General features: G+C 63.8%; 2 protein-coding genes across 2 annotated transcripts in view; one reads left to right on the top strand and one right to left on the bottom strand.

Moving 5' to 3' along the window:
* The window catches only part of SORCS2 (sortilin related VPS10 domain containing receptor 2), a 124,844-nt gene that overhangs the window by 52,725 nt on the left and 54,164 nt on the right, over nucleotides 1–17,955 (bottom strand). The window contains exon 3 of the mRNA XM_055137377.1: nucleotides 399–498. Coding sequence (XP_054993352.1) covers nucleotides 399–498 — 100 coding nt within the window. The remainder of the gene's footprint in view (nucleotides 1–398; nucleotides 499–17,955) is intronic.
* PSAPL1 (prosaposin like 1) lies at nucleotides 10,331–12,531 on the top strand. Its single transcript, XM_055137378.1, has one exon. The coding sequence runs from the start codon at nucleotides 10,377–10,379 to the stop codon at nucleotides 11,961–11,963; it is 1,587 nt and encodes a 528-aa protein (XP_054993353.1). The 5' UTR covers nucleotides 10,331–10,376; the 3' UTR covers nucleotides 11,964–12,531.

Consider the following 17,955-nt stretch of genomic DNA (forward strand, 5'->3'; position numbering starts at 1 on the left):
GCGCGGCCTCCTCCAGCCCATGGACACACGTTATCCCAGAGCTGTCAGCCGCTCTTTGCAAGTGGTCCCTGCATCAGGGGGTCTTTGGAGCCTGCCAGCCTTTGCCTGAGCTTCACTTCCCATCCCGGGGGATAGGTGGTCCCCGAAGGGGGTCTGAGAGCCTGAGCCCCTCTCTGCAGCTCCCGCCCAAGGGACAGCTCTGCTCGGGCACCTCCTCTGCCTCTCCCAGCTCAGACCAGAAACAAGATCTCAGACACAAGACCAAAGAGGTACAGAAAGGCAGGCAGTAAGTAGTCTGGCCCTGTGATCAGAGACCACCGCCCCGCCCCCCGCCCCGCCATTGGAGCTCGCCCACCTCCCGGCTCTGGCCCCGCCCAGCCACATCCGCCAGTACCCACCTTCCTCTTGTTGGATGGGCAGATGTAGAAGCTGTCCACGACCGTGGGGACCCCAGGCTGCAGCGTCAGTTTGCTGTAGGTGGTCCCGAAGTCTGAGGACCTGGGGGCAGACACAGCAGTCAGCCACGTGCTCTGACACCCTGTGCCAACCCTCCCCAGACAAGGGGCGGCCAGGACCCCTCAGGAAGTGGGCGGGGAGAACCCTGCCACCTTGGGGTGATGGTTGTGTGCCCCCCTCCTCCTCCATCCGCAGCTCGGAGTCCCCCGATGAATGAAACATAGAGCAGATCTCAGCCGGGTGCAGCGCCTTGGGGAATCAGCCAGCCGAATATTTGTAGACTCACTTCAAAAATGATTTAATGAAGCCATTTTTACACCCTGTAATTATTTCACTGGTCGGGACTTACGTCTGGGCTGCCCCTCCCCCCAGCATTGGGAGTCACAGGTGTGGAAGACAGCTGCCAGCTGTGCCCCGGGCCACCGCAGGAGAGTGACCCAGGGCCAGGCGTGGCCACTGACCTGCCTCTGTGCAGACAGGTGGGGTGTGAGACGAGCAGAAACGAGGAAGGAGGTGAGCGTGTGGCGGCTGGGGTCACCTGGACCCCCTGGAAGGACACTCATGTCCCTGTGGGGTCAGGCTGTGAGGCCAGGCTGTCCCAGAGGAGGCCAGAGCCACTGTCTCCGGGGAAGCCCCTGGGCAAGGCCAGCCTCCCCAGCACCCCAGGACGGGTCCAGTCGGAGCACCCTGAGGAACAACCTGACGCCTGCCATTCCTGGGGGTGCTGGGGGCCCCAGGGCTGGCGACTGAGTCCAGGGAGGCACAGCTGTTTGGGGGCTGTGCTCGGCTGGGGTGCTGGCACCCACCCTTACGGCCACGGTGCTCCAGTCTTGTTTGCATCACTCAGACACAGGCAGAGCACAGCAGAAATGACAATACGGGGCCGTGTCCCCGCCCCCAGCGTCTGCCACGTGTGGCTGCGTGCAGCCCATGAGTGAGTTGTTCCCGGGAGACCGAGGCGGGAGACCGAGGTGAGCAGCTAAGCCGTTGGCTTGGCAAACCAGGTGCCCCAGAGCTGCACGCACTGAGAACCTTAAACACCTCCTCCCGGGCCTCCGCTCCCCCGTCACCACCCCCACGCCTCGTCACTCTCGGTACCTCAACCCCCATTTCCCAGTCCGGTCCCAGGCGGGGAGCTTGAAGCGCCCATACTTGGCTCATTTGGAAAACTCGGTTACTCTCCGGGCGCCGTCTAGTCGAGCACAGAACCAGGCCCCGGGGCACGGAGTCCAGCGGGGCTTCTGGAGAGAGCGGCCACTCTCAGCCTTCTCACAACGTTCGGGGTGTGCAACATAAAGCACCCCGATACCCCTCTGCCGTGCTGTGGGCTGTGCAGGTGTGGCCTGTCCTCCCATCCACACCATGTTCTCCTCCCGGCCCATTTCGCAGCTCAGGGCCTCTGTCTCCCTGCTCCCCTCCCACTGAGTCCATATCACCTCCACCTCCAGCACAACGCGTCCACATCACCTCCTCCTCCCTTCCCAAAGCTGTCTGTATCACCTCCTCCTCCCTCCCCAACACTGTCTATATCACCTCCGCCTCCCTCCCCAACTCTGTCTATATCACCTCCTCCCCGTCCCCAACTCTGTATCACCTCCTCCCCCCTTCCCAACTCTGTCTGTATCACCTCGTCCCCCTCCCCAACTCTGTCTATATCACCTCCTCCCCCTCCCCAACTGTCTGTATCACCTCCTCTCCCTCCCCAACTCTGTCTGTATCACCTCCTCTCCCTCCCCAATGCTGTCTGTATCACCTCCTCCCCACTCCCCAATGCTGTCTATATCACCTCCTCCTCCCTCCCCAACTGTCTGTATCACCTCCTCCCCCTCCCCAACTCTGTCTGTATCACCTCCTCCTCCCTCCCCAACGCTGTCTGTATCACCTCCTCCTCCCTCCCCAACTCTGTCTATATCACCTCCTCCTCCCTCCCCAACGTTGTCTATATCACCTCCTCCTCCCTTCCCAGCTGTGTCCACATCAACTCCTATCCATCCCCAACTCTTTATCATCTCCACCTCCATCCCCAACTGTGTCCACATCACCTCCTCCTGGATCCCCAACTCTGTCTATATCACCTCCTCCTTCATCCCCAATCATGTCCACATCACCTCCTCCTCCCTCCCTATCTACGTCACATCCTCTCCATCCCTGACTGTGTTCATGTTCCCTCCAGCTTTGTCCGTCCCTGGGCCCATGTCACCTCCATGCCCGCCTGCCTGCCTAAGTTCCTCTCATGCTCCCTGGAGTCCTGGTTCCTGGACCCGCACACCCACACCCTTGGGCGAGCGGGGCCGGTGTGGAGAGGCCCGTCCTCCCCGGGGCAGGCAGCAGGCAGCGTCCCGCTCAGCTGCGCCCCTGACACTCACAGCATTAAAGGAGCAGGGAGCAGTCCAGGAAGTGAGACGGCACCCGGGGCTGACCCAGTGGTCCACCTCCAGAGCGCCCCGTCCTTTCTGGCCGGCTACAGGAAGAAGCCTCGAAGAGGGCTGCCCATGGCCTAGGAACCCAGCCCCACTCCCTGAGCGAAGGGCCCCTGGGGAGCAGCAGGCCTGAGGGAAGCCGCAACGCTGCGGGGGCTGGCCCTGGGCCACCCTCAGGTGGCCACTTTCGTGTGTGTGTGTGTGTGTGTGTGTGTGTGGCACCTCCCCACCCCAAGATTTTCCTGTGTTTTCACCCCAGTACGCCCTCGGGAGCAGACAGCTGCCCAGCTCAGGGTTCAAAGCTAGGTGGGGACCACCTGGACCCCAGGATCTTCTTCCCCACGGACTGGCTTTGCCCGGCAGTGGTGCTGTGTGCCTGGGCGGTCCTCGGGGCCTCTGCTCCGGCCTCACTCGGACCCCCCCCCCACCTTCCCTGGTCCCACAGACTCAAAGACTGTGGGGCGGGAGGCCGCGCCCCCTCCACCCTGCCCTGCCCTCAGTGGGGCGGGGGGGGGGGAGGCACAGTGTCCTGGGTGGGAAGCAGGGGTTAAGGCTGAGGAGCCCCTCAGTGGGAACAAAAGCCAGGGCAGCCCCACCCCCATCCTGGAGGAGCTGCTGCTTCACTGGGGGAGAGTGTGTGGAGTGGGGGGCGCCCACAGCACCTCCCCCTCCCCCAGAGACACGCGTGGAGTGGGGGGCACCCACAGCACCTCCCCCCGTCCAATCTCAGCATTCAGCAGGAGCTGCTGCCCCACCCCTCGGCACTCCTGCATGTGTGCCGGAGGGGCTGTGAGGGCGGTGAGGCCCCTGCCCCCCAGAAACCGCCCCTCCCGCCCGGCTCACGCTGTGGCCTTTTCAAGCCGTGGCCTCTGAAGTGGGCGAGGACCTAGCAAGTGTCCTTTCTCGGGGCTGGCCGTTTTCTTTATTTTTATCACTGGCTGCCGAGAAAGCAAAGCCCCGAGCCGTTTCCCTCCCCAGTTCCTGACAGCCTGAGCCAAGCTGCTAATTTTACAGCTGCGCTCAGCGCCACTGGCAGGCCGCCCACGCAGGGTCGGGAGAGGGGCCAGTACTTTTCCAGAAAGTTCTGCCTTGAGGGGGCAAATGGGAGGGGCCCCGGATGGGCCTCCGAAGGGGCCAGGCATCCTCATCCAGTGCTCAATGAGCGAGGCCCTGGGGGCGCTGAGCCCTCACTGTTCCCTTCTGGGGACCGTGTCCGTGTCCCCAGATCTGAACGCTAAAACTCTAACGCCGAGGGTGAGGCAGTGCGAGGAGGTGGTTCTGGAGCGAACAGGTCCTGGGGGGCCCATTGTGGGGTGGGGCTGAGGCCCCCCAAGACTGAGTCTCCAGAGTGGGACTCAGTAGCCTGTCTCTGGAGCATGACGCCGACCCGGGCGCTGCCAGAACAGGAGTCGGCTGCGAAAAACACACATGCAGAAGTCTGTGTGCACGAGAGAACACACATGTAGATATGGGTGGTGTGGGAGGCGGTGCCGCATGCACAGGGCGCGGGTAACGCTCTCCCACTGGGGATGGTGCCGATACACACGCATGCGGCCTTTTGTGGAGAGGAGGAGTTCCAGAAGATTCTCAGCCCGACCCGACTCAGTCTGATGCAGAATTCAGACACAGCCCACGCGGTCCCTGTGTCCCGCCCAAATGTTCCAACACACGTCTAACACAATACAAACACGTCACACACATGCACGGCACACACACGAGGCACTGTGATGCACACATGCATGACACAGCACATGTACATAGCACATGTGTCACATGTCAACATGTGCACATAACATGCACCACAACCACACGCTTATACAGCCACACATGTGTAACACATGCATATCATGTGTACAACACACACAAGTAGGCACATGCACACACCAGAGCAGTCCCCCAGATCACTAAGTGGGATGTGACGAGTCAGACCCACACGGCGGCCTGTCCGCCCCCACTCCGACCTGGCAGTGGGTGCTGAGGCCACCTGTTCTGCAGGAGGTGGTGACCCCCTGGAGGACAGGCCAGCCGTGCGGCTAACACAGGTGGAACGTGGGAGGACCAGTTGGAAATCCTGCCGGGGTCAGGACGGGACCACAGGCAGGGCAACGCCCCAGGGGACCGGAGCAGGATGCAGGGGCGCCCCAGCTGGGCAGTCCACGCACGCCACTTTCCCAAAGGCAGGGAGGGGCGTGGTGGGTGAGGCCACACAGGGAAGTCAGGGCTTTTCCTCGCGCCCCCGCAGCCCCCGGGGGTCACCAGCCCAGCCCCCGCCAGGCCGTCCACACAGGAGCCCCTGTCCTGTCCGCAGAGACCCAACGCCAGCTGCAGGGGGCTGCACCCTCTGAGGCCGCCCCATCTCACTCCCCTCCCTCCCCCCTCTCCTGCCCCCTCCTCTCTCCCTCCCGCTCCCTCCCACTCCCCTCCCTGCTCTCCCTCCTGGTCCTCCTCCTGCTCCCCCTCCCAGTCCTTCCTGGTCCCCCCCCCTCCACTCCCCCTGCTGCCCCTCCCCGGCCCCCTCTCCTGGTCCTCCCCCGCCCAGTCCCCCAGAGAAGAAGCACTGTCACTGTTTCACACGTCACTCGGCCTGCAGGATCCAGGTCCAGACCCATGGAAGAGAGCTGCTGGCTGGTCGGTGGGCGGCGGGGACAGGAGGGATATGGAGGCCCGTGCTCCGGGCTCAGGGGCACATCTCCACCCAGAAGGGCCTGGCCTGGCCACACTCAGCCAGGGGACACGGAGGCCCCCCAGCCTCAGGCCCCCTCATCCCGCCCACAGCGACGCCTGGGGCTTGCCTACACTCACACTCAGCTGTTCTCCTCCTTGGATTTGCCCTTCATTCATTCACTCACTCACTCATTCACTCACTCACTCATTTACTCATTCATTCACTCACTCACTCATTTACTCATTCATTCACTCATTCATTCACTTGTTCACTCCCATTCCTCCTCATTCCTCACCCACTCATTGGCAGGAGTGGCCTGGAGGTCACTCAGTGGAGCGCGGTCCCCTACGCATGTGGCCGAGAGCCTCCAGCGTGGGCTGGTGGGCGGGGGCGAGGGACCCCAGAGCAGATGTGGACAGGCCACTCACCAGAAAGGGCTGGCCAGCAGAGGGCCCCCGGCAAGGACAGTCTGGTCAGCGGTGAGGGGCTGCCTTATGCAACTGAAGCTGTTCCCGTCCCCAGCACTGCTGAGGTGGCCCTGCGGTCCAGGATCTGGGCACAGAACTGCCAGTCCAGTTGCCGAACTCACCGGGAGGAGTCCCTGGGATCCCTAAACACCATATGGGGGGGGACGGGTGAGGAAATCAGGGCAGTCAGGCCAGTGATGTGCAGCCACAGCCGCTGAGACAGATCCAGAGCCCGGCGTCCCCGAAGGACAGAGCTGTCCACGAGGGTGGGGGGCAAGACGGAGCCATCCATGGGGGGGCAGCACAGAGCTTTCCAGGGTGGGGCAGGACAGCCGTCCGTGGGGAGGGGGCAGGCTGGCAGGGCGCCACTCCCTCACAGGCTGAAGACCATTTTTGAACCCCCCACCCCCACCCAGCCTGGCCCCGCAAAGGGCACAGACAGGGGCTCCAGGGTGGGGAGAAGCCTGGTTCCAAATACTGAGAAAAGAAAACAGAATTTCTCTGCAGAAAAGTGGGTCTGTGGGGCCAGAGACAGGGTATGGGGGCCAAGGAAGGAAAGGTGGGAGAGGGAGGGAGGGAGGGGAGAGCGAGGAAGGAAGACAGGCGGGAGGGGGAGGGGGTCTGTGTGTGTCTGCATCGCTGTGTGGATGTTTGTATATGCACGTGTGTCACTGTACATATATGTGTGTATACACATGTGTGTCTGTGTCTCTGAGGTCCTATCCCCACCTGTAAACCTGGGTCTCCCCATCCCTTGGCGTCCTGCTCCCTGGGGGGCACAGTGTCCCCTCTGCGGCTGGAGTCCTGTGCGGGTGACAGCTGGGTGGGCTCTGTACCCAGCAGCCGGAGGACACAGGAGCCCAGCAGACGTGGGGAGATGCATGAGGACCACTGGGTGTGGAGGGGCTGGAAGGAGCGGGCTGGGCTGCCCTGGGCTTGGCCAACTTGCCAGACCAGCTCGGGCCTGGCGCCGAGCACGCAGGAGGCAGGAGGGCACCGGGCACCCCCCCCCACGGGGGCCACACAGGAATTGGCCGACACCCACGGCCACACCTGGCCCATGGCTGAGTCATGGCCTCACCCTCCGCCCCCACCTGGGCAGCTGTTCCCCCCCCCGCCCCCGCCAGCAGCAACTGGGCTCCTCCCTCCCCCAGGGCGAGGAGCACACGATGCCCCGAGGGTGAGCCCCCTCCCCACTCAGCCGAGAGCAGAGTCTCATCAATTGCTTCCTAGAAACGTCCCTGCCCCCCCTCCAGCCCAGCCCGTTTGCCCGGAACAGTCGTCTTCGCTATGGTATGGCAGGGCCAATCTTGGCTCCTTCCGGCTGCTCCTGCCCTAGGACCCCCGAGAGCACTGGTCTGGGGGCAACTGCCATCGTGGCCCTGGCCAGGGAACACAGGGCCAGTGGCCTGGGATAGCAGCCCCTAGCGCTGCTGGGGTGCTCCCGGTCCCTCCTGCCTGTGAAGGGCACACCCGCACAGTCGGGAGGGGAGGGCGCTGGCAGATGCAGGTTCGGTGAGTGGAAGGATGGCGGGCAGGCGGAGGGATGGGTAGACGAGAGATGGGGTGCAGGGAAGGGTGGGCGTGTGTGGGCAGGAGCTGGAGGAGTGGAGGGAGGGAGGGAGGGAGGGATGAAGAGGTAGGCAGGTGGATGAGTGATGAAGGTAGTAGGTGGGTGGGTAATGGATAAATGAATAGTTGGCAGATGGGTGGGTGGGGGTGGGCAGGTAAGTGGGTGGAGGATGGTATGGGGGTAGGTAGATGGTGAGTGGGTGGGTAGGGGGACGGGTGGGGGTGGATAGGGAGATGGAGGGATGTAGAAGTGGATGGGTGGGTGCATGGGTGGGTCGGTGGATGGATAAGTGGTGGGGAGGGATGGATGAGCGGGTGGGTGGGTGGACAAGTGGATGGACGGGGAGCAGAGGAATGGGTGGTTCTGTGGGTGGACAAGTGGAGAGGTGGGTGAGTGGAGGGGTGGCTGGCTGGGTGGCTGGACAGGTGGACGGGTAAGTGGATGGGTGGGTGGGTGAGTGGAGGAGTGGCCGGGTGGCGGATGAGAGTCCCAGACCACCCCGTGTCGCTGTTGCTCTCTCCACACATGTCTGTCTCGGGCCCCCGCACTGCCCTTCCTCAGTTTCTGTTTTTCTCAGCTCCCCAGCGCCCCTGACAGCAGGGGGCTGGCAGGGCCAGAAACAGCCTGACCTCGGCTCTGCAGACCTGACTGCTGGCGGGCCCACCAGCTCCCCGCCAGGGCAGACATTGAGCAGAGGCCCAGGAGGGGCTCCCCACACCCACCCAGACGGGCCTGCAACCCCCGGGGGCTGCTGGGCACCAGTGATCCTGAGGAGAGCCTGATGGTGGAGGTGGCAGAGCTGGAACTAGGCTGTGGGGGTGGTGCTGGGAATCTCCCTGCGCCCCAGTTCCGGCTGTTGGGAAATGCAGCGAGATGAGGCGAGAAGCTGTCCTTGCCCTCAGAAATACACAGGCAGCTGGTGGCGAGGGACACCTGTCTCCAGCTGGGAGGATCTGCCGTGAGCAACTCCCTAATTACAGAGAGTATTTGCATGCGGTCACAGGCCAGCACAGGGCACCTTCACCAGCACACACCCCAACACATGCACATGCACACACGCACAACCCCCAACACACACGCACACACACCCCAACAAACAGGCACGCACACACGCACACACCCCAACACACATACACGCACACACCCCAACACACATACATGCACACACCCCAACACACATGTACACACCCCAACACACACGCACACACACCCCAATATACAGGCATGCACACACGCACACACCCCAACACACAGGCACACACACACACACCCCAACACACATACACGCACACACCCCAACACACAGGCACACACACACCCCAACACACATGCACACACACCCCAACACATACGCACCCCAACACACACGCACACACCCCAACACACATGTACACACCCCAACACACATGTATACACACCCCAACACACATGCATGCACACATGCCCCCTTCCCAGCTCACCCACTACCCCATCGCAGGGGAAGATGAGACGGTCGGGCAGAGCTGCCCGTGACCTTGGAAAGAGGAGAGACACACTCAGTCTGGAACTCCGAACCCTGGGCTGTAGCCAGGGAGCAAAGATGTGTGGAAGGTTCTGGACCTTGAGAAGGAGCCAGGAGGGGCTCTGGGGAGGAGCTGGTGGGATGGGCTGGCCCCGCCTCAGGCCCTACTCTGGGTGGACTGGCCCCCTCCTCGGCCTGCGTGTCCCCAAGGCCGCCCTGCTCTGGAAGTGGGGAGAGTCACCCCCCGTTCCTGCTCCCCAGCCCCTTCCCAGCCCCGCCCGGGCCCCAGAGAGGAGGCAGCTGGGGCAGCCTCTCCACATTCCGCGCCCACGGTCAGCAGCCGGTCGCAAGGGCAGAGCCGCCCCCACCCACAGGGCGAACAGAACCCCGTCCCCTGGGAGGATGCTTGTGAGGGGCTTACACCCACCCGGGGCGCGCTGGCTCTGGGACCTCCAACCGGCTCCCCCACACCAGGGCAGTGGAGGCTGTGAGCAGTGTGGCAATCGGGCCAAAGGGAGGCTGCTTTCTGGAATGTTCTGTGCAATCCACAGGCTCCCAGCCAGACACCTGTGTATGTCAGCTCTGAGCTGCCGCTCTTGCCTAAGGGACTCGAACACTTGGAGGGTCAGCCAAATGGTAACAGACGGCGCGGGATCACACACATGTGCACGCTGAACACAGCAACATATGTGTGCATGTATGCTGACACGTGTGCTTTATAGCACACATGTGCATACACACATAGGAGGCTGACACTGGCCTATCCACACAGGCCAGCCCAACTGCACCCACCTTCCAAAAGCGAGAGAGAGAGGTGGTACAGGACCCGTGTGGCCGCGGGCCGTGCCCTGCAGGCAGTCCTGGGAGCTCCCGGCAGGACACGGAGCGCCACAAGCACCACCACCAAAACAGCGCTGCTGGCGGGGGCCATGGCCCAGCGCGGAAGCTGGGGTGAACCTCTGCGTTCAAGAACCTCACAGGAGCCTGATCTCCTGGGGGGCCGAGTTCCTGGAAGGGGAGTTCAACCCGGCCCATGAGTGGCAGGGGGCGGGGAGCGGCGGGGTGGGGGGCCAAGGGGCCTCCCCAGACCACACCTGGCCAGGTGCTTCGTGGGATGCAGGCTGGGGTCCGGGAGACGAGGACACATCTGGCAGCCGCTGCCACGGAGGTGCCCAGAGCCAGGCGTGTGGGAATGGGGTGACGCATGAGTCAGGAGGGCGGGAGGGACATGTGGGCGGCGGCTTTATAGCAGCTGCCAGGCTGCGGGGCGCAGCGGAGCCCGACTCAGGCCAGCATGCTCTATACCCTGCTTCTCCTGCCAGGCCTCCTGGGGGCCAGCCTGGCCGGCCCCGTCCCAAGCCCCCGGGAATGCGCGTGGGGCACGGCCGCGTGGTGCCGGGACCTGCGGTCGGCGGCTGCCTGCGGAGCTGTGGAGCACTGCCGCGGGGCTGTTTGGAGCCAGGCCCCCGCCAAGTCCCTGAGCTGCATGCTCTGCCGGGACGTGGTGGCCGCCGCCAACAACGGGCTGAACCCCGACGCCACCCAGACCGACGTGCTGGCCCTGCTGGCGAAGATCTGTGAGTGGCTGCCCAGCCCCGTGTCCGCGGCCGGGTGCCGGCGGATGGTGGCCGCCCAGTCCTCGGCTGTCCTGGGCCTGCTGAGCGGCGGCCCGGGCAGCGCCCCAGCGCAGGCCTGCATGGCCCTCACCCTCTGCCAGCCCCTGCAGCGGCGGCCGGCCAGCCTGGGGCCCGTGGACTGGGGGGAGCCCTCCGGGGAAGCGGCCCCCTCCGCGGGCAGCGAGGCTCTCCGATTCCACCCGTCGCCTAGTGCCGAGGGCGCCGCGTGCCGGGCCTGCGTGGGGCTCATGAGCCGACTCCAGGCTGCCGCGGGCTCACACCTGCTGGGCGTGGCAGAGGTCAGCGTGCAGGAGGAGTGCGTGGTGCTAGGGCCCGGCCTGGCCCCGCTCTGCGAGACCTACATCCACCAGCTCTTGGCCCCAGCCCAGCCGGCCCTGGCCACCACCACACCGAGGCAGATCTGCTTCCGAGGGGGCTTCTGTGAGCGGCCGGAGGGCACTGTCCGGCGGGCCCAGGCCCCGGCCGTCCCGTCCCTGGAGCTGGCGGCCCCCCGGCGGCGGGGCGAGGTGCAGATGCAGGCGGGCCTGACGTGTGAGGTGTGCATGCAGGTGGTACAGGAGCTGGACCAGTGGCTGGAGACCAACCGCACCGAGGCGCTCATCAGCCACTCCCTGGAGCAGGTGTGCCGCTTCATGCCCCCGACCATCATGCAGCAGTGCGTGACCCTGGTGGACTCCTACAGCCCCTCGCTGGTGCAGCTCATCACCAGGGTCACCCCCGAGAAAGTGTGCACGGCTGTGCATCTCTGCAGCAGCCGCAGGCGGGCCCGCTCGCTGCGAGAGGCCCGCGGGGCTCACAGCAGCCACGCCGCCACCACCACGCCGTCCTCCCTCCTGCACGACCTGGAGAACCAGGGCAGCTTCTGCGGTGCCTGCAAGAGGCTTCTGGGCGTGTCCACCCGCAACCTGGACAGCAAGAGCACCAAGCGCGACATCCTGGCAGCCTTCAAGGGCGGCTGCAGCGTGCTGCCCCTCCCCTACACGGCGCAGTGCAGCCGCTTCGTCACCGACTACGAGCCGGTGCTCATCGAGAGCCTCCGGGAGGTCATGGACCCCGAGGCGCTGTGCCGGAAGATGGGCGCCTGCCACCTGCCCCACACGACGCTGCTGGGCACTGATCAGTGTGTGCTGGGCCCCAGCTTGTGGTGCCGAAGCCCCGAACTGGCTGAGATGTGCGGTGCCACCGAGCACTGCCGGCGCCACATGTGGAAGGACGCGGCCCCTGACGCGAGCGGCCATGCGTGAATGTGGTCGGGACCCGGGACAGCCCCCCAGCTCCCACGGGGACTCTACGAGGTGGGTGCTGTCCCCACCCCTCAACCCGGCAGAGGAGGCTGGGGCGGGCAGGCGGGAGGCGTCCCAAGCCCGTGCTCTCAGCACCCCCTGTTGCTGCCCGTGCCGGGCCTGAGGTGAGCCCCTGGCTGGTGAAGGGCCTGGTCTGCCATGTCTGGGCCCTCTGGGTCTCGTCTGGGTTTGGGGACGGATGCCCCAAGGAGTGTGTGAGCAGGGAGCATCTGTGGGCCTCTGCCCCATGCCCCTCCCTCCACACTGTCCGTGATGTGTAAGGTGGGGGTGGGGGGCTCGGCTTCTCATCTGTCCAACAGAGTGCTCAGGCCCCCAAGGCCAGCACAGCTCTGGGGACCGGGAGTCTGTCCACACGGGGCCCGAATAAACTGCAAACATCCTCCACACGGCTGCGACTCATTCCCGGAGCCCGGCCAGAGCGTGGGGCTCTCTGCCCACCCAGAGGCCCCTGTCCCCCTCTGTCTCCCCAGGGCACCGGGCAGGGACGGGCAGAGCCTCTGGGACCCGAGGGGTCAAGGGACAGGGGCAGGTTTGTGGATTTCACTGGAAACTTCCTTGGGTGAAACTCTGACCCGGATGTCAAAACACGTGACGGTCACCTTCCACAGAGACCCTCCCCAGGCTCCCCAGAGCGCTTCAGACAGGCCGCCGGCCCCCACAGCACAGAGGGTGGCGGTCCAGGGCACCCGCCGAGCTGGACCCCAGGGTTAGTGGCAGGACAGGCTCTGGGCAGTGACCCCCTCTCCCACCCAGGGCACCCTAGAGGTTGGGGTTCAGGTCTCATCCTCCACTCGATGGCCTCTGCCTCAGTTTCCCCTCTCCTGGGGTCCCTGAAGAATGAAGACAGACAGCAAGACCAGCACCACACTCAAAATCAGGGACGGGCCTTTCACCATCCCACCTCCCTCCGGAAGATCTGTTTCTGTCCATCTGTCTGCCCATCTGTTCAGCTGTCTGTCCACCCATCTGTCCGTTCGTCTGTCCATCCATCTCTTCATTTGCCCATCCAGCTGTCTATCCGTCCATCTGTCTGTCTGTCCATGCATCTATCTCCATCTGTCTGTCCATCCATCTTCTCTGTTCCCAGGACACGGACTTCTCAGTCTTCCGAGGCCCGTGAGCCGCCATCCCCTCACCCCGCCGTGCCCTGCTGCTTCTCCAAGAAAACTCCTGGGCTGACTATTGCTGAGGGGGCCTGGGACCCCCACCAGCTGAGGGCAGCACCAAAGCTTCAGGGTTGAGCAGGGTGCAGGCATGTGCCACTGCTCACCCTCTTAGCCTGGCATATGGCGGCATGTAAGCACTCACGCCCAGACATATGTTCATACACCACATACATGTATACCATGCCCCATGTGCATAGCTCACATATATAAGCATGCTTGCCTATATGTATATGTGCTCACATATGTGTTTAGTCCATGCATGTGTACACACATATATGTACACACGCCCACACACGGTTTTGTGCCAAGTTTAAAGCCAAAACCAGGCTCATGTCCCCAGACTGATTCCTCACCGGCTCAGCCGAGAAGCTACGCCAAGAGCTGGGCCCATGTGCCAGGAGCCACAGAGCCACTGCCTGCTGCGGGTGGTCCTGGCAGGGGGGGCATGGGCAGGGGGAGGCGGGGGTGGGGAAGGAGGGAGGAGTCCGACCTGCAGCGGGTCCCTGCGCACCCACCAGTGTAGCCAAAACAGCAACAGGAAAGAGAGCTCCCCCTGGGAACTGTGGGGGGCAGTGTCCCTCTGGCACCAGCTGTCCGTTCAACCACCCCTGTATCTGCTCCTAGACCCTCCATGTCTCCCCGAGAAAATGGGGCACCACCCACATGGCAGTCCCACACGTCTCTGGCCCCCTACAGGGTGTCCTGCCCAATGTGGAAACCTTGGGGTCCCCTCCCCCTGGGTCCTACTCTAGGCACAGAGCCTCCCCGTCAGCCTCAGTTTCCCCCACCAGCTCTCACGCCCCCAGATAGGGCCCCAGGCCTTCCAGTGGGCAGCAAAGGGTCCCTGATACAGGGCACCCAGGGCAGCCCCCCAGTTCCCAGTGCCGACAGCCCCTGACGGTGGGGCAGCCCCAAGCAGTGTCCCTCTGGCTGGGGGGAATGTGTGCGAGGCAGGCAGCCTGTTTACCTGCACGGGGACGGGAGGGCGGGCCAGCAACACTCCCAAACCAGTTCCTCAGGCCCAACCTCCCCGGGCATGCGGTGACACCGGGAGAAGGGGCCCACCCAGCCAGGCCTTGCTCAACTGCCCCTGCCCCACCTGGTGCACAGGATGAAAGGTGGGGTATGAGGCCATGGAGCGGGAACCGGGCATCTCGCAGGTGGGAACCTGCGCTTTAGGGGGCCTGGCTCCCAAGAAGCTGAGCTCAGAACGTGGGCCGGAAGGACAGGGCGAGGGGCAGCTTCTCTCCCCGCCCTGCAGAGAGCACTATACCTCCAGGGGGCCGGGGTCCCCCAAACTGGTTCTGGCGCAGCTCTGACAGGAGCTGGCTGACGACCTTCCCTTCAGGCGTGCAGGGATGCCTGTGGGTGCCCGTGGGCGCCCTGCCCTCGTGCCTGCCTCACCCCCAGGGCCGTGAGCCAAGGCCATGAGGGGCACCAGCCTGGTGGGGTCCCACCTTGGAGCAGAGCGGCTGGGATTCACGACTGACAGTGGGGGGGACCCCCAATTCAGTCACAGGGACTTTGAAGGGCGCATTCGGGGCTAGAGGGAGCACGGAGGGGTGGGGCCGCCCAGCACGGCAATGACCAGACTTAACCCTTGGCACTGCACAGGGTCCCGGGAGTAAGTCCTGAGCACCAAGGAAGGAAGGAAGAGAGGAAGGGGTGGCAGGAGGGGGAGAGAAGGGAGGGAGGGAGGAAGGAAGGAAGGAGAAAGAGAAGGAAGGAAGGGAGGAGGAAGGGAGGGAGGGAGGAAGGAAGGAAGGAGAAAGAGAAGGAAGGAAGGGAGGAGGAAGGGAGGGAGGGAGGTGGGAGGGGGAAGGAAAGGAGGGAGGGAGGGAGGAAGGGGGAGGGAGGGAGGAGGGATAAAGGGAACAAGGGAAGGGGGGAGGGAGGGTCCATGTCCCTCTGCTGGCCCCTGCAGCCTGCTCCCCACCACGGCCCCCAGACACTCATGCCTCCTCCTGGGCTGTGCGCGGCTTGGCGGGGAGCACTTGGTGGGGAGCACCGCCCCCACCTCACAGCCCTGGCCACCTCGCTGCTGCCCGAGCCTCTGGCCCAGCGCCACTCCATCACCGGGCCTGGCACAGCCGGTTCTCTCCACGGCGCCTCTGGCCCTGGGCTTCCCCTGCCCCGCCCCCTTCCCAGATTCCTCTGCCTGGCGAGTTTCTACTCATCCTTCAGAGCCCACTGCCCATGTCCCCTACCGGTCTGGGTGGGGGTCTGAGTTGCAGCCACAGTGTGTGGGGGGCGGGGAGTCCTAAGTCTCATCCCTATGGGACGCCAAGAGCCCCTGTTTTGTCCACACTGAGCCTGGGCGGCCCGCACAGTGCAGGGCACCGTGGACTGGGCTGAGGAGGCCTGGGGGGAGGGTCCGCCGTGGACTGGGCTGAGGAGGCCTGGGGGGAGGGTCCACGCCCCAGCATCCTACGGCCACTGCTCCCTCCGCTGCCCTCAGTCCCCAGCCCTGGGCGGTGCCACAGCTCCCCGGGGCCCTCCGCCCTCAGCATCCATGCGCAGGGCTGCGTGTGGCCCGTGCTTGCCGCGGAGACTGCACTCCTGGGCACACGAGGAGACGGGGAGACGGCCGGCACTCGCTCTAGTGCGGCCCGGGTTCTACCCCAGCACCCCTGGGCATCACCAGGAGGGTGTGGCCCAAACTCTCCACCCAAAAGAAGGGCGTGCGGGGGGGGCCCTGCCGGATGGACGCAGGGGCCACCTAACAATGCAGCGAGGGGGACGTCTGAGAACAGGAGGGCAGAGATGAGTCTGGGCCACACACAGGCCCGAGGCTCAGACGGTCACCAGCCATGGCTGCGCCTCTGCCGCAGGCCTGCAGGGAAAGCGCTGGGTGTCGAGCGGCCGCGCTCCCGCTGCCCAAAGCCGGGTCAGTCCCGGGCTCTGCGCCCTCAGTGTACAGCCCCGCAGGACTGGCCTCGGCCAGCGGGATCCCCCAGAGTTACTCACTGAGCAGCCGCTCACGCGCGCCCGTCCTGCTCCTCTGCTCAGCTGCTGGGTCACACTCGGGTCTCCGTGGTGATGTGAAAGCAGACCCAGACCAGCTGGGGTAGAAGCCAGCCTGACCCACGCTCCACTCCCTGGACAGGAGAGGCCGGAAAGGCTGAAGGGGTGCAGGCAGGAGGCCCTCTGCCCGCCCACCCAGCCACCATGTGGGCCACTCCCCCCTTACACGTGCGCCAGGGAGCGAGCAGGCAGCACGAGGCAGCTGACATGTGGCTCCCCCAGCAGCATCCACGGGCATGGCCTGAGTGCACGCTGGTTCTGCTGCCCTGCGCCCAACCCGGCCCGCCTGTCCCGGCTGTCACTGTCCCCACTGGAGTGGCCTCGTGCTGCTCCCCACTAGCTGGAGCTACAGCTGGAAACAGCCCTGCCTCACAGACCGCCGAGGAGGCCCGGGTGAGCACTGTGTAAGGAGATGTTCTGGCGCCATCCCTGGGGGGGAGTCTGGGCTCTGAGCACTTCTAGGCGTGACCCTCAGTGCCACTCACAGTGCTTCCAAACCGGACATTCAGCCGGGAGAGGGAGGCTCGGGAGAACGTCTAGGAGTTTGTCCGCCAGAGCCTCGGGGCAGCAAGGCTCTGCTGGAAGCTCGGCCACACTGACGCGTAACGGAAGAGCAATGAAATCTAACAGACTCAACTGTGACGAAGATGAAATAACACTCGAGCAAAAGACAAGTGAAAGGTTTGGGGTGAGTGAAGCTGCCTCCCCCAGACACCCCCTGTTCCCTCTGCAGACGATGCAAACATCCCCAAACATGTTTCCGGAATTCATAGGGCCATAAAACGTGCTTTCTGGAAATACCTGTGCCTAGCTGGAGGCAACTCAGTGCTGGTCAAGGGCGGCCTGAGCACTAACCACAGAGCACGTGCCCAGCTCAGGCCAGTCACAGCTGTCGGCAGTGAGTTAAGTGTGAGACTCCGCAGTTTGGTGTCCAGTCTAAGCCAGTCACAGCCGGGGCTGCGAGCAGTCACTGCAGGGCATGTGATCAGTCTAAGCCAATCAATCACAGCGGGGCAGTGAGTAGGACACTGCAGGGCAGGTGACAGTCCAAGCCAATCAAAACAGGGCAGTGAGCAGTCACTGCAGGGCAGGTGACAGTCCAAGCCAATCACAGCTGAGCAGCATGAGCAGGAACTTCAGTGCAAGTGGCCCAGTGTGGGTGACTTAATAAACTGCGTTATTGTCCCAACAGCTGACTAATACCCCAGCACTACAGAAATACCACTCCATATTTGAGACATTTTTTTAAAATGGGGCACAAAAAATTCTTAAGAAAGAACCACCTTAAAGGGTGTTAGGGGGCTGGAGCGATAGCACAGCGGGTAGGGCGTTTGCCTTGCACGAGGCCGACATGGGTTCTAATCCCAGCATCCCATATGGTCCCCTGAGCACCGCCAGGGGTAATTCCTGAGTGAAGAGCCAGGAGTAACCCCTGTGCATCGCCGGGTGTGACCCAAAAATCAAAAAAAAAAAAAAGGGTGTTAGAAAACGGGGCTGGTACTGCGGAGGGGGCATCTGCCTGGCACACAACTGATTCAGGTCCTATCCCTGGCACAACATGCAGTTCCCTGAGCCCTGCCAGGAGTTACTGCTGAGATTGGTTAGGAGTAAACTCTTAGCACAGCCAGGTGTGACCCCCAAACAAATGCTTGGATGGGGGGGATGGCGCACGATGAGGTCGAGATGCATAGCGAGAACCAGAGGCTTACAATTCAGAGTCTCGAGAGAGCTGGGCTGAGCAG

Source organism: Sorex araneus, chromosome 5 (assembly GCF_027595985.1).
Source record: "Sorex araneus isolate mSorAra2 chromosome 5, mSorAra2.pri, whole genome shotgun sequence".
In the NCBI taxonomy this organism is placed as follows: Eukaryota; Metazoa; Chordata; class Mammalia; order Eulipotyphla; family Soricidae; genus Sorex; species Sorex araneus.